Source organism: Pongo pygmaeus, chromosome 5 (assembly GCF_028885625.2).
Source record: "Pongo pygmaeus isolate AG05252 chromosome 5, NHGRI_mPonPyg2-v2.0_pri, whole genome shotgun sequence".
Taxonomy (NCBI): domain Eukaryota; kingdom Metazoa; phylum Chordata; class Mammalia; order Primates; family Hominidae; genus Pongo; species Pongo pygmaeus.
In genome coordinates this window covers 6149641-6177353 of record NC_072378.2, presented here as the reverse complement: position 1 = coordinate 6177353, position 27713 = coordinate 6149641, and the positions used below count along the sequence as shown (strand labels likewise).

Below are 27713 nucleotides of genomic sequence, written 5' to 3'. Positions count from 1 at the left end.
GTAGCGGTTCCTCACAAAACTAGCAACAGAACTAACATGTGATTCAGCAATCCCACTTCTGGGTATGTATCTAAAGAAAATTGAAATCAGGATGTTGAAAAGATGTATGTAGTCTCATGTTCATTTCAGCATTACTCACAATAACCAAGATATGAAAGCAACCTAACCAATGGATAAAGAAAATGTGGTATATAGACACAATAGAGTACTATACAGCCCTTACAAGAAGGAAAATTCTGCCATTCTCAACAAGGATAGAACTGGAGAGCACTATGCTAACTAAAATAAGGCAGGAACAGAAAGATGAATACTGTATGATCTCACTTACATGTGGAATCTGAAAAAGTCGATCTCATAGAAACAGAGTAGAAAGGTGGTTACCAGAGGCTGGGGCTTGGGGGCAAGGAATGAGGAAAGAGAAGATGTTGATCAATAGGTACAAAGTCTCATTTAGACTGAAAGAATAAATTTTAGTGATCTGCTGCACGGCCTGGTGACCACAGGTTAAAATAATGTATATTTCAAAATTGCTAAAAGAATAGCTTTTTAATGTCTTCACCACAGTTACCTTTCTTTTTTCCATGTACATAGAAAAGAAAGGTAACTATGTAAGGTAATAAACATGTGAATTAGCTGATTGAATCTTTCTACAATGTATACATAGATCAAAACTTCACGTTGTATCCCAATAGATTCCCCATAAGTGATTGTCTATTTTTAAAAAACATCTACACACGCACAAAGAAAATGCTTCCAAAAGCAAATAGGAGGGCATTGCTCTCATGTCTTTTGTCTCCTGGTGGCAAAGACAACCATCACTGAACCTCCCAACAGAAATACCCAGTCTCCTTGTTACATCCATTCTGACAGCTTCATTAGTCACATAGGGGCTCTGACAACCCACAGGCCAAGTTCTGCCTGGAATTATTTGCCCATAGTTCTAGCTGAAGTGACAGAAACAGTTTAATCTCAAAGTAGGTGGGATTGCCGTCCATATTTTGGTGCCAGAGACCTTACCATGTGCTTCCTCAGCCCTGCCCTGTCACCCACATCATGTCTGCAGAGCTGGAGTTTCCGAGTGAAGCTTACGGTCCTTAGGGTAATAGAGTCACTGATGTCTTTGTCACATCAAGGGTGCCACACAGAGCACTTAAGGGCCGTGGGTATCGGAATGAGAATACTCAGAACATTCACAAATGCTTCCTCCCTGATTGCCTCCTGTGCTTTCTCCTCTCTCTTTCCTATTCCCCTTATTTGCCTTCACCCTTGCTCCTATGTCTCTTTCTCTATCTTCACACTTGTATCTTATGATGACCTCTTTCACTTACAAGAATTCATAAATGTGGCTCATTTGCACACACATAATTGAAACTGTACTCCACCAGAAAGCGCTGGTCTGAACTCAGGGAGGATGGACTGTGGGCATTCCCTGGCTTTTCCACATAAATTCTAAGACATTCTTGCAGCATATGAAGCAAGAGGTGAAAAAGGTGGGGGGAAATATTTAATGAAAACAAATGTGCCCACTGTGATACCTTGCTCTTGAGTCTCTAATCTAAAAAGAGAGCATGCAGGTAGAAACAAAGCCCACTAAAGAAAGGATCCAAGTGGACTAAATATTCTTCATCTGTGCCCTCCAGTTACTCCAGAAGCATGTTGTAAGGATTGATGAGGGAATAACTGGAAGCCCTTTGAACTGCTTCGTGATAGTTCCTTCCATATAAGATGACCCAATTACCAGCCTTATTTTCAATATTGCAACTATGTAGGAAAGCTAAATTCTTACGGTATTCCTTAAGGAAGGATAACCTTCATAAAATGCTACTATAACAGCAGCCAGAGCCAGACAGGTATTACACAACCATAAGACAGGCTATAAATAGCTATATCTCTCTCTTGCTACCCTCTTCACCCTCTCTTTCTTCTCAGTATCTCAGCCTCTTTTCTGATCTTTTCTTTCTTAGGATTTCTATTACTTTCCATCTCGGTCTGTCTGTTTCTATCTTGCTCTCTCTCTGTCTCTCATGCATACATACACACTGTCCTGTGGATGCATGTCTAGGTGTTAGTGGCAGCAAATGTACTGGAGTCCCACGGCACCAAAGTGTGTTAGCAGCAGTGAATCCATATGGATCTACAGCAACCTCAATTCTTGCCTCATAAGACAGGAGAGACTGGGGCAAGTTTTAGAGCAGGAGTGAAAGTTTATTCAAAAGCTTTAGAACAGGAATGAAAGGAAGGAAAGTACACTTGGAAAAGGGCCAAGTGGGTAACTTGAAAGACAAGTGCACAATTTGACTTTGACTTAGGGCTTTTGTTTGTTTTTTTGAGACAGAGTCTTGCTCTGTCACCCAGGCTGGAGAGAAGTGGCGCGATCTCAGCTCACTGCAACCTCCACTTCCCAGGTTCAAGTGATTCTCCTGTCTCAGCCTCTCCAGTAGCTGGGATTACAGGCACTTGCTACAACACCCAGCTAATTTTTCTATTTTTAGTGGAGATGAGGTTTCACCATGTTGACCAGGCTGGTCTCAAACTCCTTACCTCAAATAATCCACCTGAAAGTGCTGAGATGACAGACAGGAGCCACCGCACCTGACTGACTTCAGGTTTTACCTGTTGGCATACTTCTGGGGTCTTGTGTCCCTACTCCTGTGATTCTTCCCTTAAGTGGTCTGTCTGCATGTGCAGTGGACTGCTAGTGCTTAGAAGGGGAGCATGCACAGTGCGTTTACTAGTGTTGTACTCGTGGTCACTTGAGGCATTTTTTCCTTACCAGTTGAGTGTCCCTAGAGGAAGGCCACATACTGGTTAAATTCCGCCATTTTGACTTTTAGTGCGCATGGCTGAGCCCACTCACCCAACTGCGGAGGTCTTATTGGGAAACTGCTGATCACCAGTTTCAGGTATTTCTGTTTATTGGGAGACTGCCCTTCCCTAGCACTGGCTGGGACCAATTATTATTTTAGAAAGACAGTTCAACAATTGCCTGACCATCACCTGATGGTCGCCTGCCATTCCTGGTGTGTGTGTAGTGGGGGGAAGCCCTCTCCTCCCCTACTCATGCCTGATTAGGTACCTACTGTAGCATGCATATTTACTCATTTGTTAGAGGAGTAATGGGAGTTACCCTTGGGAGGTGAGTCTCACCATTTTTGTGTCTGTTCATGAGTATTTCTTTAGCCTTCAGGAAGCTGGGGCTGGATGTTCTAAATGTGCTGCCCATCTCTGGCTAAAGCCTAGCTTAGCCATTGGGTTGCTCCTTCTCTGCACTGTTGGAGGTTTTGCTTTGGCTTCTTCAACTTCCTTGTCTATTTCCTTTCCAATTCTGTTTACAAACCTCTATAACATCTTGTCCCATGTCTGGTTCAATGAATTTCTGATGCAGAAACCTCTGCTGTGTCCAGCACTTTGTGACGCCCCATAGGGGGTTTAAGAGGAATGAAAGACCCCATTTCTGTCTTTTTTCTTTTTGAGCTGGAGTCTCGCTCTGGTGCTCATGCTGGAGTGCAGTGGCGTGATCTCAGCTCACTGCAACCTCTGCCTCCCAGGTTCAAGTGATTCTCTTGCCTCAGCCTCTTGAGTAGCTGGGATTACAGGTGCCCGCCACCACACCTAGCTAATTTTTTTTTTTTTTGTATTTTTAGTAGAAACGGGATTTCACCATGTTGGCCAGGCTGGTTTCAAACTCTTGACCATCTCTGTCTTTAAAGAGCTTACTGTAGTTGGAGTGAGAGGAATTCCACAAACAATGAACACAGTCATAGAGTATATAATCAAGAGCTATACTGATACAGTTGCCTTCCAGAAATGTGTGACACGACTGGCAGAAGTGACTCTGGGCAGTCAAGAGCAAGAGGATCAGCTAGAGTTGAAGGGTAAAATCTCAGAAACGGGCAGGGAGGTCTTGAGATGATTCTTGAGGAATTGGGAGCATTCTAAGAGGGCTACGAAGTATATACCCTCCATTCAAGGAGGACGGCATTCTTGGTAGTCCAGGAGCTTATTGTTCTGCTGATGCACACAAGCTTCTAGTGAGAAGGAAATATTTCCCTGAATCAAGTTTCTGGCTGCATTTGGAGTTTGGACACCACTCAGTTTCAAGGCTCTGGAGTTGTAAGGAGCTTGCAGCGGCAGGAAAGGCCCATCAGGCAGGCCCATAAGGAATGTGCTCCCCTCATGGAATCAGTCTGCTGTTATTGCTTGGTTAGTGCCCAGGATGGACAGGGGCCTTTTGTATTAAAGCAATTAATTTTACAAAAAGAGGAAGAAACCCTTATGTTTCTGTGACTAAAATGACGGAAATGAAGTAGTGGAGACAGCTGCAGTGGCATTTTCCATCAAACAGCTTTTCTATTTGTGCAACATATTTCTAAGTGATAGAAAATGACACACTCTCTCCATTACTTCACTTCCATCATTTCCATCATTTCAACCTTTTCTAACTTTCATATTTGTGAAACAAATTGCTTTAAACATGTCAAAGACATTTGAGTGGAGTGTTAGCCAAATTTTAAAAATAAAGATGATTCATAAAGACAGTGCTTGTGTTTATAGCCATCAAGACAAAATTTCAGGAAAAAAATCACAGTCCTAATTACTGAAGGCGCATGCATAAGGTAATCATATTTGGAAGTTAGAAACAAATCTCTTTTTGCTCTCTGCCTCTTTTCCCTTAGATTTATGTGGGATGGTAAACCTGGCCTTGTGGTGCTCAATCATCCTTGCTTCAATGATTCACTAAGTAACCCCTTGCGAGTTGATTTCTCCAGCCTCTGGATTTATTTGCATTGTTATGCAATGGGTGGAATACCTCACTGCTGTTCTGCTCCTCAACAGTTAGTTCTATCTTCTCTTACAGCTGATGCTTCTTGAGGGGAAAGGCCACCTTGTGTCTTTTGTTAGAGATAGGATGTTGCCGAGGGTAGGGCAACCAGGAGGGTATCCCTCAGCATGTAATTTTGAAGAATCGATATTGGTGCTCCAAACAAAGTTCATTCAAAAATGTTTCTCTTAAGAAACTTAAAAACCTACATCACTGGTGGAAAAAAAAAAAAAAGGAAGGACATGAATATACAGGATAATTGTACAAAAATTGGGTACATGTATTGTTGTTGTTTCAAAGTTTTTTTTAAATTTTGAAACAAACTCCACTTTACAGAAAATTTACAAGACAAACCATACAAAGAACTGTTTTTTCCCAGAACCATTATTAGAGTTGTCAATCTGATGTCTCATCATCACTGAATACTTTAGTGTGTACTACCTATGAGCAAAGACATTCTTCTGTGCAACCATCAAAATAAGGAAATTAACACTGATATTTGATGGTAGTCTAATCTTTAGAACACATTTGAGTTTTTCTACTTGTGCAATAATGTACCTTACAGCAACAGAAGCTAGTCCAGGATCACATGTTATATTTAGATGTCATGTCTCATGTCTTTAGTTTTCTTTAATTTGGAACAGATTCATAATCTTGCTTTGACTTTCATGATTTGACACTTTTGAACATTACAAGGCAGTAATTTTTAGAATGCCCCTCCATTTGGGTTTGACTGATGTTTCCTCACTTGATGTTAAAATCAAGTCATGTATCTTTCACAGGAAGATTGCAGAAATGATGCTGTGTTCTTCTCGGTGCCTCCTACCTGATTGTACATAACTTTTACAGATCCCATTACTGATTATGTTAACTTAACCACTCGATTAAGGTGGTGGCAAAGGTTGAGTGCCCAGGAAGTAGACTGTGAAATTAGCATGCAAGCTGTCGATTAGGGAGTGCTATTGGGATCAACTCCTATGGAAGGAAGCAGTATTAGGTAGTGGGGGAGTCAGGCTGTAATGCAGTCACACCAAAGGCCTCAGCTGACCCTCGGTGAAACTCTGGAGCTGAGATGGCTCTTCAAAGTTCTCCTGAGATGGGGACAAAGGGATGGGGCTTTATTCCTCCATAGTGATCAGTCACTGGAGGTGAGCCACCTCGGCAGTGAGGTGTGACCCTGGATGAGGCAGTTTTCTTCTGCTAAGGCAACTCCCAAGGAGGGCTGAACCACCAAGGACTATTTTCTGTCATCACTCCCAGCAACTGAGGATAAGCCTGTCTGTCATTTCCGAAGGTGTCTTGGGCAGAACATCACAGAGCCCAACACAGAGGTGACTGTTGGGGTTGCCCCTGAAAAGTTACTCTTTATTCCTTTTATAGTTAATAAGTACTTTATAGGAAATTATCTTGAGACTATAAAATCCCATTTATTACCAAAATTATTATTGATAGAATGATTGATTAATACCAGGATGAATCCTGATTTTCTCTTTTAATTAAATAGGTTACTTAAATCTTTTATTATCATTAAATAACTTATTGTTCAAACAGCCTCGATTTTACCAGTTGGAAACTGTTCCAACTAGTTTCAGTATCCTTACTTCCTCATTGTCTGGCACAGTAAGGTATTTCAGGCCCATTTTGAGTTTTCCCTGCACCTACCCTGAAAAGAACCATTTCTCTAAGGAGAAGCATTTCTCCAAAGAACTCCGCTTCATTTTAATAGAAAGTAGTATTTAGAAACCAAGATCTAGGTCCTAGGTGTGCTCATTACTATATTACCTCCTCTCAGTATTTCCCAATTCAACCTAGGTGTATCTCACTCACCATTCTTTTCACCTCTCTGTCATACCTATGGTGACTCCTGATTCATGACTCTTGTCCTCCATACAAATTTTTTTTTTTTTTTGAGATGGAGTCTCTCTCTGTCTCCCAGGCTGGAGTGCAGTGGCGTGATCTTGGCTCACTGCAAGCTCCGCCTTCCAGGTTCACGCCATTCTCCTGCCTCAGCCTCCTGGGTAGCTGGGGACTATAGGCGCCCACCACCAGGCCTAGCTAATTTCTTGTATTTTTAGTAGAGACGGGGTCTCACCATGTTCGTCAGGATAGTCTCAATCTCCTGACCTCGTGATCCACCCGCCTTGGCCTCCCAAAGTGCTGGGATTACAGGCGTGAGCCCCTGCGCCCGGCTGTCCTCCATACATTTTTTATCCTTGAGCTTGTCATTTACTGAGTCTTCACAATGTGCCAACAGTGTGCTTTGTGTTTGCGTTAGTTTTATGTTGCTGTTGTAACAAAATATCATAATCTTAGTGGCTTAAAGCAACAAAGATTTATTATTTTGATATAAGGTATAATGATATATAAAAGGTGTAATGACATCTTAACTGAGCTGCTCCTACCCAGTGTCGTCCCTTAGGGAGGAATCAGTGGAATTCAGATCCTGATTATTCTGGCTCTAAATGGTCCAGAATAATCAGGATCCGATGGTTGGTCCTGGTATACCTGGTCTGACACTGGGCCTGGGATCTGAAAACGTCTTAGAAGAAATTACATTGAGACTGTAAAATCCCCTGAGCAAGAAGACAAGGTCTTCAGAATGTGAAGTAAAGAACATGCCCTCTCCCAATTTTATGCAATGAATGAAATTCTACTATGGCAATTTATTCATTTAAGATGTGAAGGAATTATTTTCTACAAAGTGTAAATATGGAGGTAAGAAGAAGTATTAGCACTCTTCTTACACATTAACATTTTAGCAAAATGAATTTATTAGACTCTTGCCATTAACTGTTAGCTGAGATCAGTTCCCTTAGAATGAGTTGCCAAATGACCGTTTTCATGGGGAGCCATGTGATGTTCAGTGACTAGGTGCTGCCAGGGAAGGCTGACCCAGATGAGTCCCAAAGTGAGGATTCTCCAGCCACTCCACAAACAGTATGAAACTCCAGGGTACATGCTTAAAGCAGTCTGGAATTTGAGTAGTGGCAGACGTTTTAGACGAAATTCCACTGTGCCACTTTCCAAAGCACTGGAATTAGGTGTTATTTATGGAAGGCGATATTGTACCCCTTCAAGCCCACAAATGAAGAGGTACTCAGCAGTGACCTTTATTAAAGGCAAATCCGTGGGGAACACACGACCAGAGGAAATGAGAGAAGATTGGAATATATTCCAAGGCCTTAAAAAGATGTCAAGAACAATTGTGTTCCCCCACAAGGCATCCTTAGGCAAGGCTGGTCCAACCTCAATACTGTTTCTTTACATTCCTGTGTTTTAACTGCATCCATGGTCTCTTGTATTGTTTATGTATGTCACTTGCAAAAAACTAGGCTTGAATACAGTTTTTTAAAAGTGATGCTTTTAAATATAAGCAGTAATCAACTTATGAAGGAACAATGAACATCTATAGTAAGCAAATAAACATCCACACATAAATATACATATGAATAAAGAAAATACAAATGTGTGTCTTTCTTTCTGCCAATCCTTTGAGTTCCATATTTGTTGTCATGTAGTTAATAAAGTTGTTGACTTCCCCCACAGTCTACTACTCTTGCTCTGTTATTCTCATGTGGCGTTAGTATTATGAATTAGATTACAGTCTAAACTTGCATATTTAATTATAAACCCATTGAGCACAGGAAATGTATCATATCTCAGCACATTCACCACCCTGTCTCCTCCAGATTAAGTGGTATCACTCTGCTCATCATAAGCACTAGTAAATATCTGTTTAAATAAATGTTTATTGAGTATGTGTTGTAAATATCCACTTGTAGGTTAATATTAGATGGACTGCACCATACTCCTTAGAATGTTTTCTGTGTTGATTTTTGTTCTTCCAATAATTGCTTTAATCTCTGGCAATGCCAACTCATTTAACACTTGCTTTTATATGTTGCATTCATATATACTCCAAAGACAAACAAATGCTTTATCAGAATTACCAGTGATTTATTCTTATTCTCATTATTGTTGCCATTCAGTTATTAACAAGAATTGACTGTTTTAGCAAAAATGTCATCAGTTGTCCTGTTTTGTTTGGAAGACATTCAGCTAAACTTTTTATTTTTGTTGGCTAATGACACTTTATTTTTTAAGTCAGTTGCCATGATTTTAACAAAATGAGCCTTTCTTGTAAAACCTAGAAGCCTCATTCTGCTCATATAATGGATGGAACACAAGCAAATGAGAAAATGGTGCTTTGGCTCCATAGACTTGCCACTTGCTGGGGGAAATTCAGTTGCCGTAGGAGAGATTTCTTTACGGCATGTGTTCTGAGCTGACTGAGAACATGAAAGAGATGGGTCTCGAAGCTGCTAACTGCAATGCATCTGGTCAGTGACCTTCATGTTCAGTGCAAAGTGTGCCTCCCCACCAAGTCCCTCTCCACCCCTTGGGCTTCCAGACCCCAGCACGAGGGGTCAGAAACCCAGGAAATATGGAAACATTCTTTGTCAGTTGAAAGAATTGCATAACAGTTGGGGTCAGATGGGGCAAAAAGCTGGGTATGCAGTTTGGTTTATAACTGTGAAATCCGGCAAACTACAATAAATTAGACATTGTGACACCAACATCCTATTTCTCTCTCACATCTCTAGATCTTGAAGAGTTTAACCTCCATGGATTGATAGAATAACAGAGTCTTGTTTAAACTCATGCCAAGAAAGGGCTGGAAACTACCCTAGAAACAATGGTCATGTAGATGAACTTTGTGCCTCTGGTGGCCACATTTTTTATACCATGTCCCCTGAGCAAGTTTCCCTATTTCCAACCTCCACTTTCCTCCCTATTTCCAACACCCAGTTCCAGCTTTTAGGAAAGGTACATAGTGCAACAAATTTAAGCAAACACATTGCCTTTCCCAGGGATATAAACATTTCAGCATCATCTCTAATTTCTCTTCTGTTGGTAGGATTTTCATTACCAACAAACAAAGGGGGAATATTGAGAGGTCAAGAGATCTTCATAGCAATCCTGATTGCTCTCCTGCAGTCTTCACAGAACAACCAAAGTGATTTTTTAGAAGAACTTAAAACAGACCATGCCTCTTTTCTAGTGACTGCTTTTCTCAATCAGAATAAGATCCAAAGTCCTACAAAGCCCTGCTGGATCTGGCTCTCTCTGACATCATCTTCCGTGGTTTCCCCTGCTCCAGGAACTTTCTCATCTCCCACAATTCCCTCTGTCCCAGGCATCTTATCTCCCACAATTCCCCTGCTCAGGCACCTCATCTCCAACAATTCCCTCTGTCCCAGGCATCTTATCTCCCACAATTCCCTCTGCTCAGGCACCTCATCTCCAACAATTCCCTCTGTCCCAGGCATCTTATCTCCCAAAATTCCCCTGCTCAGGCACCTCATCTCCAACAATTCCCTCTGTCCCAGGCATCTTATCTCCCACAATTTCCCTGCTCAGGCACCTCATCTCCAACAATTCCCTCTGTCCCAGGCATCTTATCTCCCACAATTCCCTCTGCTCAGGCACCTCATCTCCAACAATTCCCTCTGTCCCAGGCATCTTATCTCCCAAAATTCCCCTGCTCAGGCACCTCATCTCCAACAATTCCCTCTGTCCCAGGCATCTTATCTCCCACAATTCCCTCTGCTCAGGCACCTCATCTCCAACAATTCCCTCTGTCCCAGGCATCTTATCTCCCAAAATTCCCCTGCTCAGGCACCTCATCTCCAACAATTCCCTCTGTCCCAGGCATCTTATCTCCCACAATTTCCCTGCTCAGGCACCTCATCTCCAACAATTCCCTCTGTCCCAGGCATCTTATCTCCCACAATTCCCTCTGCTCAGGCACCTCATCTCCCATAATTCCCTCTGCCCCGGGCATCATACCTCCCCCAATTCCCCTGCTCAGATACCTCACCTCCCACAGTTCCTCTGCTTCAGGGACACTGGCCTCCTCAAGCATGCCAAGTACCACCTCCCACAGGGTCTTTGCACTGATGACACCTATCCCCTGATATTTGCACTGCTCATTCCCTCACTTTTCTCAAGTCTCTTCTCAAATGTCTCCTCTGGCCACTGTGTCTAAATTAGCACCCCCAGCTCTGTCCCTCTCTGTCCTCTTAAGCTGCTCTAGTCATTTTTTCATAGCACTTGTCTCCGTTTGACATATCATATATTTATTTGTTTATTGTCCATATACTCCCACTAGACTATACACTCCATGAATCTTTATGTGTTGACACTGCTGTATTCTCAGTACCTAGAACAGTGCCTGGCACTTAAATGGTGCTTAATAAATAACCTGTTGATGAAAAAGATCCTGAATCATGCCACATCAACAGTTACTTGTTAATTGAAAAATCACAAATCTATACATTTGGAAAGGAGTCTTTATTTCTTATAAAAGGTTACAGCCTACAGAGTGACTATCCTGACAGGCTGAGAAGCACAGCCTCTGGCAGAGGCTGAAAGGTAGGCACTTCAAGGGAAAGGAAGATTTAACAGGAATTTATGCTGAGCTGGTTGGCCAAATATACATATTCAACAGGTTACAGAAGGAGCTATGAACATTTATGAAGAGGGTCTTAATGTATGCATACTGAATAAACATGCATGTTACGTGTGATCCATGTTCACTTTGGGGTGAGACTTAACATTTATATGTGCTTCAGTTAGGCCCTATACATCAAAAGGTGGAGCAGGGACAGGAATGCATTGAAGTGTGCAGCTTCGGTAAATCAGCCAGAACCAGTCCATGGTTGATAGTCTCTTACCAGGAGAAAGATGCTGAAATCAATCTCTTATGCAATCAAAGCTGTAGTTGTGGCTGGTGGAATGTGAGTTAGTCAGCATCTGGTGATGGATGAACTGTAGTTGTTTCAACATTGCTCATCTTGAGACCAGGGCTAGTTTAGCTGCTAGACAAAAAGAAAAACTTTGTGGCAGTTAGAACATAGTTTATTCTTTAAATGCAGGGGTTCATGACTTAATCCTTGCCTGGTGTGGCCTTGGGTCTTGTTTATAATTAGATATTTTATTGCCACAGTGTCAGTCTTATGATCTCTATTTTAACATTGATTCTGTTCAATTTTGTCTAAACAGCAAAAGGAAAGGGAATCTAGTGAGGTGTGTACCACCTCCCATCCCATCATGGCTGCAGCTCAGTTTTTTAAGGTTTCTCTGGGGTCCCCTTAGCCAAGAAAGAGTCTGTACAGTTGGTTGGGAGGTGGGTGGGGATAAGATTTTACTTTTAGTTCTCACACCTTATTCACTACCTGTGTGGTTATGCTCAGAAATAAAAATAAAATAAGTTTAGTAAGATTTCTTTGCTGTTATAGCCATCAGACACCATATAATACGGAGAATAATAATAATTTGTTCAGTTTATGAAATGCCCTTCACACACACTATTGTTTAATCCTCATCTTCTGGAATGCCCATTTTACAGATGGAAAATGCACTGAGAGGGTTCATTAGCCTCCCCAGTCACAGCACTGGACCAAGCCGACCTGGGTTCAAATGATTGTTCTGCATCCTGATAGCTGTGTAGCCTAGAGCTAGTTACTTAAGTTACCTGAGCCTCAGTTTTCCCATATATAAAATGGACATAACCCTTAAAGCTGATAGGAGAGCGAATAGAAACTGCTCTAGATTTGTAAGCAGTGGGAGCTTAATGGAGGCAATTGGGTACACAGGCGAGCGTATGACTAAGAAGCCAAACAAGCGACATAGTGAGGCAACCCAGGAATAAGGAACAGTAGAAAACTGCCACTACAGCAGGAGCTGGAGGCACACAGAGGAAGAGGTCCCATCAGAACCCAGAAGGCATCAGCAGGAGTTGGAGGCACACGGAGGAGGAGGTCCCATCAGAACCCAGAAGGCATCAGCAGGAGCTGGAGGCACACGGAGGAGGAGGTCCCATCAGAACCCAGAAGGCATCAGCAGGTGCTGAAACCATGGAGGAGACTCAGACTCTCACCTCAAGACACAGAGAGCACAGGAGACACACCCTGACATCTCCCCTCCTCCTGCTTCCAATCCTCTCTTTGGCCAAACCTACCTGGAAGTCAGAGAGCAGAGGAGCGTAGGAACATGGCTTCCTGTGGAACCTGACAGAGGGTTCTAGGGGTGCAGGCAATAGGTGGAGTTGCTGAGACAAACTATAAGTGGTTGTTATTCCCAAATGGACAACAGGAAACACAAGTCCAGATTCTCTGACTGCTTTTCCTCCTGGTCCTTCGGAATTGAATGGGCAAGGTCAACAAATCTGCAGTGTAATGTTATGCTCTGTAACCAGCTTTGTCTACATTGTAGAACATTTTCTGCTGGTTATTTTTTCTTAAAGACTAAAAATATCCTATCTTCTCTTAAATGAGGCAACACACATGTGGGTTAGGGAATTTCTAGAAAACTAGCTTCCTGGAGTAAATTTGTATCACAGTTAACAACACCAAGTCCTAACTTTTGGAGCAAACTCCTCATAAAGCAGCACGTTCTCCCATGCTTGAGGCTTAGTCTGGAATCTTTGGGTTAGAGGGAATGACTGTTTGCTTCATGGCGGTATCTCACTTAAAACAGTGCCTGGGGCCAGGCACAGTGGCTCACGCCTGTAATCCCAGCACGTTGGAAGGCCAAGGCGGGTGGATCTCTTGAGGTCAGGAGTTCAAGACCAGCCTGGCTAACATGGCAAAATTCCCTGTCTACTAAAAGTACAAAAATTAGTGGGTGTGGTGGCGCACACCAGTAGTCCCAGCTACTTGGGAGGCTGAGGCAGGAGAATCGCTTGAACCTGGAAGGTGGAGGTTACAATGAGCTGAGATGGCACCCCTGCACTCCAGCCTGGGCAACAGAGCAAGACTCCGTCTCAAAACAAAACAAAACAAAACAAAAACAGAAACAAAAAAAATGGTGCCTGGCACCTTGTAGGCACTGAAAAACTCTTTGAAGAATGAACAAAACCTGGGGTCGCCTATGGCTCTGCCCCCTTACTTAATGCCAACATCAAATACCTGTTGCGTCTACTTCCTGCTTCCTCCGGCACCCCTCCACTTACCTTCCCCCGAGAGTCAGTCAAAGACACCATCATGCCTCCCTTGAGCACTTCAGCACCCTCTGACTGGTTTCCTTGCTCCACTCTTGTCCCTCTCAAACCATTTTCCATCTTGCAGACAGATTGATCTTTCTAAAATGTAATCTCACCAGACCACTTAAGCTTTTCAATGGCTCCTGCCCCATCTCCATCCCCTCCCTAGGACACACTCTACATACCTTTGCACAGCGTTGGAGGTCCCTTTGCTTTTTACCCTCCCTGGGTCAAATGCTTCTTCTGCCACAGGTATCCTGAGTTTCCTGCCATTCCCTTTATGCACCATCCTTTCCTTATTCCCTCAGTTGGTTACTGCCCCAGCTGGGAAGACTCTTCTCTACCTTGTCCACCTTTAAGATTGTATCCCAAAACCACATTCTCTGAGGAATCTTCTTCAACTTCCACAGACACTGTTAGGCACTTCCTCCTCTGGGTTTGCACACTGTGTTCCTTGTGACCAGTAGTCCCAGGAAGAGGCTGGCATGCTGTAGGAATGTTTAAAATGCATGCACATTTCATTGAAGGGGCTTCACAGTCCTCTTTCTCAGAAATAAGCCATTCTTAGGGAGAAATTCTCCTATCTCAATGCTGTTTGTATTTTCTCTGAATTTCATGTTATGTTCTTACTTCCTGTGAATGCCACTGGCATCATCCTGAGACAGGGTGTCCTCAGGTTCACATTCCTGCCTTGGTTAGCCATCTAAGTGGTGCACTTCCTAAAGCCAGGGACCAGCTAGTCAGCATCAGGTGACAACCTTATGATTTCTTTCTGATTCACTCAAAAAACTTAGCACGATGCTGGTTTCATGTATATCTCACCAAATTACACCTTACCTTTACTCCAAAAGAGGTTTTAAGTGATGTAGGAAGCATTGAAAGAAAAGTGAAATAAAATCAAGGTAGAAAAGACACCTTAACAAGTACCTAGCTTCCATTTGCCAAATATTTATTGAGCACCTACTACATTCCAAACATCATGCAAGCTGCTGGGTATACAAAGTTAAACAAAACTCCATCTCTGTCTTCACAAAGTTTCCCCCCAACCCTTCCTAAGTTTGCCTGAGCTAGAATAAACATGGTCAGGAAGGTCTCTTTTCTTTAGGAAACATCTGGAAATATGTATGTAATCTGCCAATGGTAACTTAGCAATGGAAAGGGCAGATTTCTACAGTCCTCAAAGAGATGATTTGCTTTTGAATACTTGTGTTTCTCTCCTCTTAGTTGCTATCATCCATGATTTCTGTGCCATTTTGATTGTTTCTTTTTTGGTGATGGCATTTTGTTTTTGTAGTTGGTAACCTGGTATTTCTAAGAGTTATTCGGGGACTTATTCCCCCTTGGTCTCAGCACACTCCCTTTCCATCCTAAGACTGTTAGCACAAGTTTTGCTTCCTTTTCCAAAGCAACTGTATTCACACTTCCAGCACTGCCACATACATCATGCTGTCACCTTCATACTTCAAGGGCCCATTTGGAAATAGATTGATTATTTTGAACATGAAAGGTGCGCCTTGGGAAAAACAAATGAATCAAATGGAAAAATGAATTAACATCATGAAATTTACCTTCTCAGCTGAAGACATGATATATTCCTGTGTTCCTTAGAGACAATCCTCTTATAAGAATGAACTCTTAAAGGAAGTTTGCAGGTAGATGGAGTCAGAGCTCAGCTTAAAATGTCTTTATATAAGAATGGAAGACATTTATGCAGCCAAAAAACACATGAAAAAATGCTCACCATCACTGGCCATCAGAGAAATGCAAATCAAAACCACAATGAGATACCATCTCACACCAGTTAGAATGGCAATCATTAAAAAGTCAGGAAACAACAGGTGCTGGAGAGGATGTGGAGAAACAGGAACACTTTTACACTGTTGGTGGGACTGTAAACTAGTTCAGCCCTTGTGGAAGTCAGTGTGGCGATTCCTCAGGGATCTAGAACTAGAAATTCCATTCGACCCAGCCATCCCATTACTGGGTATATACCCAAAGGACTATAAATCATGCTGCTATAAAGACACATGCACACGTATGTTTATTGCGGCATTATTCACAATAGCAAAGACTTGGAACCAACCCAAATGTCCAACAATGATAGACTGGATTAAGAAAATGTGGCACATATACACCATGGAATACTATGCAGCCATAAAAAATGATGAGTTCACGTCCTTTGTAGGGACATGGATGAAATTGGAAATCATCATTCTCAGTAAACTATCGCAAGAACAAAAAACCAAACACCGCATATTCTCACTCATAGGTGGGAATTGAACAATGAGAACACACGGACACAGGAAGGGGAACATCACACTCTGGGGACTGTTGTGGGGTGGGGGGAGGGGGGAGGGATAGCATTGGAAGATATACCTAATGCTAGATGACGAGTTGGTGGGTGCAGCGCACCAGCATGGCACATGTATACATATGTAACTTACCTGCACATTGCGCACATGTACCATAAAACCTAAAGTATAATAATAATAATAATAATAATAAAAAAATAAATAAATAAAAAAAAAGAAAAAAAAAAAAAAAAAAAAAAGAATGGAAAACACCCTCCAAGGAAGAAGCTTATAAATAAAAATGTTTGTTTCTTGTGAGGGGTGCTTGGATTGAACACCCAGATTGCTGCGGGCATCTCATTCCAGAGCTTCTAACATCTCTATGATGATCTTAGTGGAGATTGACATTTGCAGAGAGCTCAATTCAGCCTTATTGACATTTATTAGGTACCGACTGGATACAAAACACTGTGACATTCTATGGGAGCTATACAGACATATTAGACAATGTCTTCAATTCAGTTTAACAAGCGGAATAGATATCTAAGTGAATAAGGAGAAAAAGGTTTGTTTGGGCTTTTCTGGCAAATAATTGTTATAGGAAAAGGGGTCTCGATGCAGACTCCAAGAGAGTGTTCTTGGATCTCATGCAGGAAGGAATTCAAGGTGAGTCATAGAGAGCAGTGAGAAGAGACAGTTTATTAAAAGCTACTCCATTACTAAGTAGGGTATCCTCAGAAAGCAAGTGGAGGAATGCGCTGTCATTGTTTTAAGCTTTTCTTATATAGGGGTCTTGTCTATGTAAAGACTAAACTAAGCTGTGCTTATGTGTGGGTAGGCTGACAGCATGACAAAATTTATTATTCTATTGATTTAAAGAAAACTGTCCTTGACATTTTAGTGTGTGAGTACATCAAAGCATAATTGTAATTCTCTTGAAAGTATGTATCGTTATGGGTATCGGGACATCTGGACTTTCTGTTGTTGTAGGAGTTTGTCCTTGCAGGCATTACCAAGTTGTTTCCTTAGCTGTCAACATCTTAGGACCATGGGTTTTGGTTGGCAAGGAAAGTGCCTTGCTAGTTTTAAGATGCAGTTGATTTAAAAAGGTTGTGACCCTGGCTCTCCTACGTTTGTTTCCCTAACAATACGGTCAGAAGTCTTATTACTAAGTATAGCATATGAGGGGCATAGACTGCAGCCACTGGACTTACAGATGACATACCCAAAAGAGGAGAGAAGTGGGAGTGTCCTGAGTTATCAGCTTCTTTATTTTGGAGCACGAGAGGGAGCAGTGATTGATAGATGTGTCTACTCAGTCACTGATACCAACCCTCCTTGATGGCAAGTATGTTCTTCCAGGTCCTAGGCATGAGAGAGGTGGAGTCAGAACAGTTCTATTAGGAACAATATTCAACCATACTGACCATACCATGTGCTATTTGATGTCCTTTCTAGACTACCTGGGAACCTAATCACCACCTAGGGCATTGTATTTTTAATGTAAAAATATTTCAAAGCCATCAACTAACCCAAAAGATTAATTTTTAAAAAGGCAATGAATTCTTCTAGTGGGTACTACCAATGCAGGGCTTTGCGTGCAGTGGGCTGTCTGGTCTGTGGAATGCATTGAAAGGTTGAGAGGACATTTTCCCCAGGGTCATATAGCACTGAATCTGAGCTGCGGCTAGATTTCTCTTTCCTATCTTGTGAAGAATACTAATATCAAGAAACTGCGCACAAAGCTCAATCAAGCCTAGGTAGCCAAGGTTGGAAAAGAGTAACATCATAAATGGAATTAAAGATTTTCATCTTCTTCTTCCTACATCTCAGCTGGGGGGATTAAGGTACGTCCGTGTAAGGAGAGTAAGGCCCTCAGTAAAGGGACAATGAGACGTTCGAATATAGGCATATGGTCCAAGCGGCTTTTGCCTTAAAAACAGTAGTTTTGTGGCCCCAATAATAATTCACAAATGGAAGCAAGCACTTAAACTAAGAGCATATGTTAATTTCTATATCAGTTGGGAAGATGGCACTAGTTTTTGGTAAGTGTGAAAAAATGCAATTGGTAATTATAATATTTCCTCATATTTAGTAGTCCAATTTCAAAGGCTGCAATTATTAAAAATAAAATGTGATTCCTTTCTTGGATGCTGTCTTTCCCAATTCTCTTTTTCTTGCCCTAATGTTTTTAACACAAAGTTGCATGATTTGGGTGAGAAAAACACATCTATCCAGGCACTATATACTCTAGGCAAACACATGCATGGAGGTTCCCTGTATGGAGCCATGTTTTCCATCCAGATTGGGCCAAGGATAGCTGATGGGCAGTCATGGATGTTGATGGATGGGTTTTCCAAGAGTAGCTGGATTGTGGTCTCGTAACCATGCTGACTCCTGGGGCTGAGAAGGGCTATTTAGTGAAATGAAATACTACTCTGTCACAACTTCCTCACTCACAATTCAATCATGGAGAGTACCTCCCCAGTGCTGTCATTGAAATCATTACATTCAGAATTAAACATGGTGTAATAGAGCAGTCAACGAGACCCTGAGGTTCTATTGGCACATCAGGTTCCACATTCGTAACCAGCTTTCCCATACAGGAATATGAAAAGCCTGCCAATCAGGATTCTTTTTCCTTCCTTTGGAATTCATCTCACCACTCCCTGTCCCTGATAAGCTTCTATACCCTGTTCCCAGGCCATGTGGCATCAGCATATCAGCAGGATTGCTCAGCCTTTGCCCTTTGGTGTCTGACATTACTTTGGAAGCCTTCCCAATGCAAATCACAAAAAAATGAGTTGGCCCAGAGAGACCCTCATGCAGGTTCTCTCCACCTGGTCTTCCCTCTCTTCACTCACTCAGTTGTTACCTCCTTTGATCCACACTTCCGGCTCACACAACTGTTATCCACGACAGCATATTTTCTCAATGTCCCTTCCCCTCATATTCCTTCGGACTTTCCAGTTTTATTCTTGTCTTGCCTCCTTTCATCTCCCTAGATCCCTTTTGCCATTCTCCACCTTCCTCCACAGAGGAAGCATGACATGGGGCAAAGAGAACAAGCTTCCCTGTCCCCAGTTCTGTCTCCACCTCTGCCTAGCTACGTGATGTGCACACATGACACCCTCACCAAGCCTCAGTTTCCCATCTGTAAAAATTTCCTCACAGAGGTTTTGTAAGGACCCCAAGAAACAAAACTTAATTCCTGTCACTTTATTTGCATCACTATGTGAACTGCCTTGGCAACTCTAAACAACTTTTGCGATCTTAAAATTGAACATTTTAGCTATGAATCGTAAAATCAATGAAAAGCTACAAACTTCCTATGTTTTCAACACCCTCTGAGACTGTGGGGAATTTAGGAGACTTTAAGGAAACTAAAGGTTGACCTACTAGTAGTATAGATGTTTGCAAATAGTTTAGAAACATATTTCTCCTTGGAAGGAGAAGCAAGGTGATGGCATTTTCTTCTTAGGCTCAAGTGTTAGACTCCAAGAGTCTATAATAAATCACTCCTTAAATAAATAAATGGGAAATCCTCTAAGGCAGATGTTGGCAATTGTTTACTGTAAGGGCCAGCTGTGTTAGGCGTTGCAGACCATAGGGACTCTGTCACAACTACTCGACTCTGCTCTTACAAGAGTAGTGTTGTATTGTAGCACAATAATACACAAGCAAATCAACATAACTGTGTTCCAATAAAACTTTATATAAACAGTAGGTAGGCCAGGCGCAGTGGCTCACACCTGTAATCCCAGCACTTTGGGAGGCCAAGGCGGGCAGATCACGAGCTCAGGAGATCAAGACCATCCTGGCTAACAAGGTGAAACCCCGTCTCTACTAAAAATACAAAAATTAGCTGGGCGTGGTGGTGGGCGCCTGTAATCCCAGCTACTAGAGAGGCTGAGGCAGGAGAATGGCATGAACCCAGGAGGCGGAGCTTGCAGTGAGCCAAGATTGCACCACTGCACTCCAGCCTGGGCGACAGAGCAAGACTCCGTCTCAAAACAAAACAAAATAAAACAAAAAAAAAAAAATAGGTAAGCTACATTTGGCCCGCAGACTATAGTTTTCTAACCATTGCTCTAAGGGATGAATGGAGATTACAATGATCATTAACGACTCAGAAAATCAGAAATTATGATTGAATGGGAGGTTTCAGGTGACTCCATGATGATTCTGGAATTATTAAGGCTTTTTGGTTACTAATGAATGACAACACTTTTTTTTTTTTTTTTTTTTTTTTTTACTTCTACAAGTTCTCCTGATGGAAAAATCAGTCAGCTCAAGATTTTTTAATTTGGGATAAACTGGCCTTTGAAATAGATTTGGGCTTTGATAGGTTTGTTGGCAATTGGTAAATCCATCCTAATTTCCCACAGATGGAGCAGAGAAGGATCACTTAGAGGAGTCAGAAAGCCCAGGACAACAGGGAAGTAATAATAACTGCCAGTTATTGAGCTGCCCTTCCCATCACAAACTATGACCACCATGATCTCCATTTTATAGAAGAAGCAAAGTTCTGGTTGGCAGGGGATGAATGCTTTGCCCGAGATCACACAGAAGCGTTAGAGCCAGCTGAATTTCTTTCCCCTTAGCCACAATATCTCAATCAACACAAGTAATGTACTTTCCTTGGGACATTCACCTTTCTTCAGATTCAGAACCAGAAAGGAAAAAAAAATCACCCCTTCTTCCTTCTGCCTTTACTTTCTATTAGAAGTTATACTTAAAAAAAAAAAAACAATTTGCCGGGCATGGTGGCTCACACCTGTAATCCCAATACTTTGGGAGGCCGAGGCAGAGGAACACCTGAGGTCAGGAGTTTGAGACCAGCCTGCCCTACATGGTGAAACCTCGTCTCTACTAAAAATACAAAAAGCCGGGCGTGGTGGTGGGTGCCTGTAATCCCAGCTACTTGGGAGGCTGAGGCAGGAAAATTGCTTGAACCCAGGAGGCAGAGGTTGCAGTGAGCTGAGACTGTGCCACTGCACTCCAGCCTGGATGGCAAGAGTGAAACTCCTTCTCAAAAAAAAATAAAAATAAAAAATAAGTGCCCCCTCAGCTAGCCCCTACTGTATGCTAAGCATAAAGCTTTCATTATATTATAAAATCTATTGTCTTTTTATTTCCCAAACTAAACTGCAAAGAGTCAAGAAAATGAAAGCTAAGACAATTAAGTGATTTGCCTGAAGTTGCACCAGTAGTTAATTGTGGAGTCAGAATTTGACATAGTTCTCATCAACTCCAAAACATTTTCAACTCATACAGCTGCCATAGAGCTTAGTGTTAAACACTCTGACTCTCAAGCAAGATGGTCTGCGTTCTAATCTGAACTCCACTATTTGCTAGTTGCATCACCCTAGGTAAGTTGCTTAATGACTCTGTCTTAGTTTCCTGATTTGTCAAATTAGGATGATGATAATAGTTTCCTTCTCATCACTTGTTATAGGGAATAAAGGGGTAATAAGAACACGGTAAGCCACATGCTTTGGCTTTTTCTGTGGAATATCAGTTCTATGAGCACAGAAGTTATTGTCTGTTTTCTTCACTGTTGTATCCTTAGCACTTAGGATAATGTCTAGCACATAGTAGGCAATATCAATATATGAATGAAAAATGTCAGAAGTAGTCTTTAAATTAGGTTATGACTGGGTTCAAAGTCAGCATGAAAAAGCATAGCTTTCCTTTTGCTTTACTATTTTTGTATAACTTGTATTTGATAGGTGAAATTTAATATGAGTCTTTGAAGTCTTAATTTAAAGTGCAACAGTGGAAACTAGTGATTGTCTTCATTCTTTCCATGTTCCCAACAAAAGTAGAAGTTAGTACAAAGGTGAAGCTTTTAAAACAAAAGTGGAAGTTAGCACAAAGGTGAAGCTGAGGTTGAGCACATAGCAGGTACAAAGAGTGCTTTCAGATGTACTTCTCTAGTTCTTTGCTATTCCCCAAAGTGCATCCTTACATAATTAGCTTTAAAATTCCTTTCATCCCTTATTTTTTTAAAAAAAATCTGTCATTAACACGTAGATTTTTATCTCTGTAAGTTTATTTTTACTAAACTTACGTCTTTTTAAATACAATGTATTCTGAATCTAAATCAGTATTTAGTGACAACAGCTGCTGGGAACCACTGTAATAAATGAATTATGGGTCCCATTTACCTGGCAAGATTGCCTTTGATGTCTACATGTCAACAGTGAAAGGGGTTCCAGAGAAAAACAAAGCCTCTGGGAGAAAGGCCAAGCTCATCCCAAGACTGAGTATGCACAAAGAGGGAGCAGAAACAGGAGATGGGTGCCTCTGGAACAAACGTGCTTTTGCAGGTGGGTTTATGGAGGGGCTCCTGAGAGGCTGAGTCCCATGTGTCTTCAAGAGCATTACTTAGATGCCATGGCACCTAGGCAGAAAACAATGTTTAAATCTGTGCTGGATTTACAAGTATATGTGATATTCATTCTGAGTGGTATAACCTATATCCCTAATAGCAAAGTGTTGAAGTTCTAATCTTTCTCAGTGGTTTGCACTGTGTAAATTATTATTTTCATTAAGATTAAGCATCCTCACAGAATTGCACAGCAGTAACTTATGTAACCACCTCCTTAGAATGTTCTCTATCTGACAATATGCCTACCAAAGACTCTTTTAAAGATCTTTGAAATTAGTAATTAGGGAGGTTAAAATGGAGCACTGTTTGCTTGTCTTAATGTGGAATCCTCTACATGCTTTATAGAAAACAAATGAAGTGAATAAGTTTTGCTCTTGAAGGTTCTCCTGCTTACAATCAAAGTTATTTGCAGACTTGCCTGATTTGTATGTTTCTTCAAGTCAAGAATAATTCTAATGGATTACTCCTGTCCCTTCAGCTATAAGATAACAGAGTGAGAACAAAAGTGGCTTGTGAAATCAACCTAACAGAGTATTTCTTCTCTCTTCTCATAGGTCGCTACCCACAGGAGAATAAGGGAACCTACATCCCAGTGCCTATAGTCTCAGAGTTACAAAGTGGAAAGTGGGGGGCCAAGATTGTCATGAGAGAGGACAGGTCTGTGCGGCTGTCCGTCCAGTCTTCCCCCAAATGTATCGTGGGGAAATTCCGCATGTATGTTGCTGTCTGGACTCCCTATGGCGTACTTCGAACCAGTCGAAACCCAGAAACAGACACGTACATTCTCTTCAATCCTTGGTGTGAAGGTAAGAGGCAGACATTTAGTTTTCTCATTTAAAAATTCACCTATTTGGCAGGGTGCCATGGCACATGCCTATACTCCCAGCTCTTTGGGAGGCCAAGATGGGAGGATTGCTTGAGGCCAGGAGTTCGAGACCTAGTCTCTAAAAAATAAAAATTAGTTGGGTGTGGTGGTGCACACCTGTACTCCCAGCTACTTGGGAGGCTGAAGTGGGAGCATTGCTTGAGTTCAGGAGTTGGAGGTTACAGTGAGCAATGATTGTGCCACTGTACTCCAGCCTGGGCAACAGAGCAAGACTCCGTCTTTGAAAAAAGAAAAAAAACAAACTCATGTATTTCCAATACATCTCTTTTTGAAGAGGTGGTAAGATTATTCTAAATACATATGCCTCTCCTACATATACCATTTTTAATGATTGAAAGAGAAAGATAGAAAATTCATCCTCCATATATATGAGGCTGAAACCTCTATATGCGAAGTCAATGCTGCTATACATTTATTTTGGGATTAATTGGAGATTGTCTAAAGTTGCAGTTAGTTATTTGTGGAGCTATTTAATTGCAGTTTTGTAATTAAAAGTAATTGCAAAAATCGCAATTACTTTTGCACCAACCTAATATATGTTGACAGTATAACTTCTGTACACTATTACTCGGTAAACAAATTGAGCTTATTAAACTTGATTATCAAAAGTATTAGAGTCTATAACTCTGACTTCAGAAAAATAAAGTCGACACTGTTCATAGTAGAACTAACCTCTCTATCCCCCTACTTTAAGAACAGAAAGTCTGTATATCTAAAGGATTCCACAGAGTTGTTTATGTGCATAGTGGGTGCAAATTTTGCAAACCATAACTCTGGATGTGCAAAGATGTAGCTGTACTTTAATATAATATAACTTGATCTCTAGTGCTATTTTCGGTCTTCCTTTCTGTCTGCGGCAGAAGCTTAATCTAGTTATATTCAAATAAAACTCAGTCAAGTTCAATGATTTCTCTATCAATTCTGTTTTGAGCCTCAGTCACACACAGCATTTTCTCCTCATCTTCATCTCTGCCCTTTCGTACCCCTCCCCAGCTCCCATACTTTGTACGAAGCTGTTTTAAGTTCCAGAGGCAGATGCAGTTGTTGCAGCAGCAACGATGTGGGAGAGACCACTTCTAGGAAATAAGGCAGTGAAAGATACGAAAGCTCACATGGGGCAGGAGACTTCCCGTGGCACCCTACCCCATATGCACTGCTCTCTAACATCATCCAAAATGAGCCCATATTATTGCTGATTTTCAATGATCCTTGTATGTGAAAGTCACATTTGAATCAGGTTTAATCTGTCCCAGATATAGATAAGTGGACAACAATATTTGCTACTCATCTAGAACATACACCTTGGTCCTACTGATCTTTTCTTTGTTTTATATTTATATTTATTTGCTTTTTGTAGCGACGTGGTCTCACTATATTGTCCAGGCTGGTCTCGAACTCTTGGGCTCAAGCAGTGCTCCTGCCTGAGCCTCCCAAAGTGTTGGGATTACAGTCATGAACCACCATGCCCAGCATGGCTTGGGAATTACCTGTTCCACTAGTGTTGGCAAAAGGCGCCAAGCTATTCCTACACTCCCTATACATCCATCCTCATCGTATTGTACCCAGCACTCCTATCTATGAGACAGATATTCAAGGTAAATGGTAATAGGAAATGTTAACTGGGCCATGTGCAGTTCAAAAAATGAACTCTTGATAGTAATCTTAAAACCAGATGTCAGGCATTTTGCAACTGGTTGATGGGGTGATATTTACAGAGATGAAAAATACTGAGAGGATCAGAGTTACAGATATATAAATTAAGATTTTGAATATGTTAAGTTGGAGATAACCATAGATAGACAGCAGAAATGACAAATAGGTATGTGAATCTGGAGAAGAAAATCAGAGATATATATTTGGGAGTTATCTGTACCTAGGGAGAAAATATAGATAAAGAAGGAAATAAGATATAGTATCTAGCCTTCAGGAACACCATCATTTAGGAGGCCAGTAGAGAAGAAGTCAGCAAAAGAGAATGAGATGGAAGAGTATGTAGGAAGCAACCTATTCTAAGAAAATTGTATTTAAAAATTCATACTTATCAATCAAGAGTTTGTTATTGACTTTCTTTTTATTACAAAAAGAAAATCATAGGCTATATGTAACTGTTCAGAACTCTAGGAAATTTCAGGATGCTATAATTTACCCAGACTTTGGTTTGTTTGCAGCTTTTCTGGATTATATCATGTGTGTAAATGGGATATGTGTCCGCATTCATTTCAACTTATGTGACCACTCTTCTTGAGGGGAAAAGGGTTAGTTATGTTGCTTGACATATTAACTTTCAGGATAACTAGTCAGGAGGTGGACAATCTAATAACCTTCTAATTGCTGCCTTGATCTTCAGTTGTATCCATGATGAGCAGTTTCCAGATACCTCTGTTCTGAAAGAGTTGCTTAGGTCTGGAGGCGTTCTTGTCCTAGAGGCTGTACAGGGACCTCCCCTAGGTTTTCAGTGCATGGAAAGGATTGGAGGAAGGTGGGACAAAAACCAGAGACCAATTTGAAAGCTGTGTTCTAGGACGAAGATGATGATAAACTCAACATGGTGGTACCAGTGGAGATGAGAAGGGGTTAGATTGGAGATCTATTTTGTATTTAGAACAAAAATTGCACAGGGATTGAAGATGAGAAGTAAAGAAATGGGAGGACTCAAGAATAACTCTAGATTTCTTGTTAGACCAATTGGGTTGATGGTGGTGCCATTTTCAGAGCTGGGAAAACTGTGGGAAGTGGAGGGGAAGCACTAGGGGTGAAGCTAAGGGTTACATTCAGAAATGTTAATTTGGTGATGTCTATGAGACATCCAAATGAAAACGTCAAGTAAGCACTTGAATAAAGTGAATCTAGAACTCAAAGGAGATGGCTGAGCTAGACATGTAAACATGGGCACGGTTAGGAGCAATAACGGACACAAATGATTCAGGGTCATTAACAAGTAAGAGTCGAGACAAAGGAGAAGTCAACAAAGGAGGCTGAGCAGGAGCAGTCAGTGGAGCACAAGGAGATCAAAAGAGCCCAGAGCCAGACACATTGATAGATTCAAGACAGCAGTCAACTCTGTTGAATGCTATGATTAGTTGAATAGGATAGGGGAGGAAAGTGGCCATATAGTGTGGAAATATGGATGTCTTCGATGATCTTGAAAAGGACAATTTCACTAAAGTGATGGAGACAGAAGCCAGGGAGATGGTCATGGGCTGCGTTGTAAATAGGAGGCGAGAAAGTAGAGACGGCGGGAGATGGCACCTTTCTCAAGACTTTCTGTAGCACCTAGATTTTGAAGTGAAGGTTGAAGGAGAATTTTTTAAAGACAAGAGAGAGTGGGTGTTATTTTATGGTGACGGAAAGGAACCAGGAAAGAGACTTTGCAGTCCAGAGAGAGGACAGTGGTTCACAGCCTTGGCTGCACGTTGCAATCATCTGGGAAGCTTTGAAACTATGGATGCTTCAGTCCCACATGCAGGCGTTATGATGTAATTGCTCTGGACTGCAGCCTGGGTTTTGGGGTTTTTTAAAGTTCTGCAGGTGTTTCTTGGAGCCAAGGTTGAGAAGTTTTAGGAGTGAAATCCTTGAGTGGTTGGAATCCAGGGAACAGGTGAAGAAGGGCCTGTGATGGGTGGGGCTATCTACTCTCTCCAGAGACAGGAGTAGAGTAGAAGAAGAGGGGTGCAGATTTTCCAGTTTAATGGAAGAAGAATGAGGTAATTACCATTTTGTGACTTTTTTTTTTGTCAGTGAAGTGTAAAGCAAAGTCACGTGTTGAGAAGCAGCAGCAAGGAAGTGCATGAGAGGCTTGATAGGGAAGATGTGAGCTAGTCATCTGGAAGGTGGAAAGTGAACTTATTACAGGGACATGCTGGGAGGGTGCTCCCTGTTTCCAGAACACAGGGCAAACTAGCACCATCCTCTTCATTACTTGGCCTGTGGAGGCCCAAACATCTCTGCAAATTCTTTAGGGATTTCTCACTCCATGGCTGCCTCTGCCTCTAGGAATCCTACTCACCCTTGTGCTGCTGCAAGTGAGAAACTTGACCTTCACCTTCAATTTCAATGTTGGCAACAACAACAAAAGCAGTCAAACACAACATCTGTGAATGCCCAGACCTTAACTGCAGTTTGGGATGGTGGGTGAGAGCAGGAAGGATGCACTCTGTGGTCACCATGCTTAGAGCACATCAGAATCACCTGGAGGGCTTGTTCAGACACTTCTGTGCAGCACCCTCAGGTTGAGTAGGTCTGAGGTCTGGCCTGAGAATTTGCATTTCTAACCA

The 27713-nt window shown here is 41.7% G+C and overlaps 1 protein-coding gene across 1 annotated transcript in view; it reads left to right on the top strand.

Moving 5' to 3' along the window:
- Nucleotides 1-27713, top strand: part of F13A1 (coagulation factor XIII A chain) — a 168364-nt gene that overhangs the window by 26878 nt on the left and 113773 nt on the right. The window contains exon 4 of the mRNA XM_054492391.2: nucleotides 23108-23359. Within this exon, the coding sequence (XP_054348366.2) occupies nucleotides 23108-23359 (252 nt within the window). The remainder of the gene's footprint in view (nucleotides 1-23107; nucleotides 23360-27713) is intronic.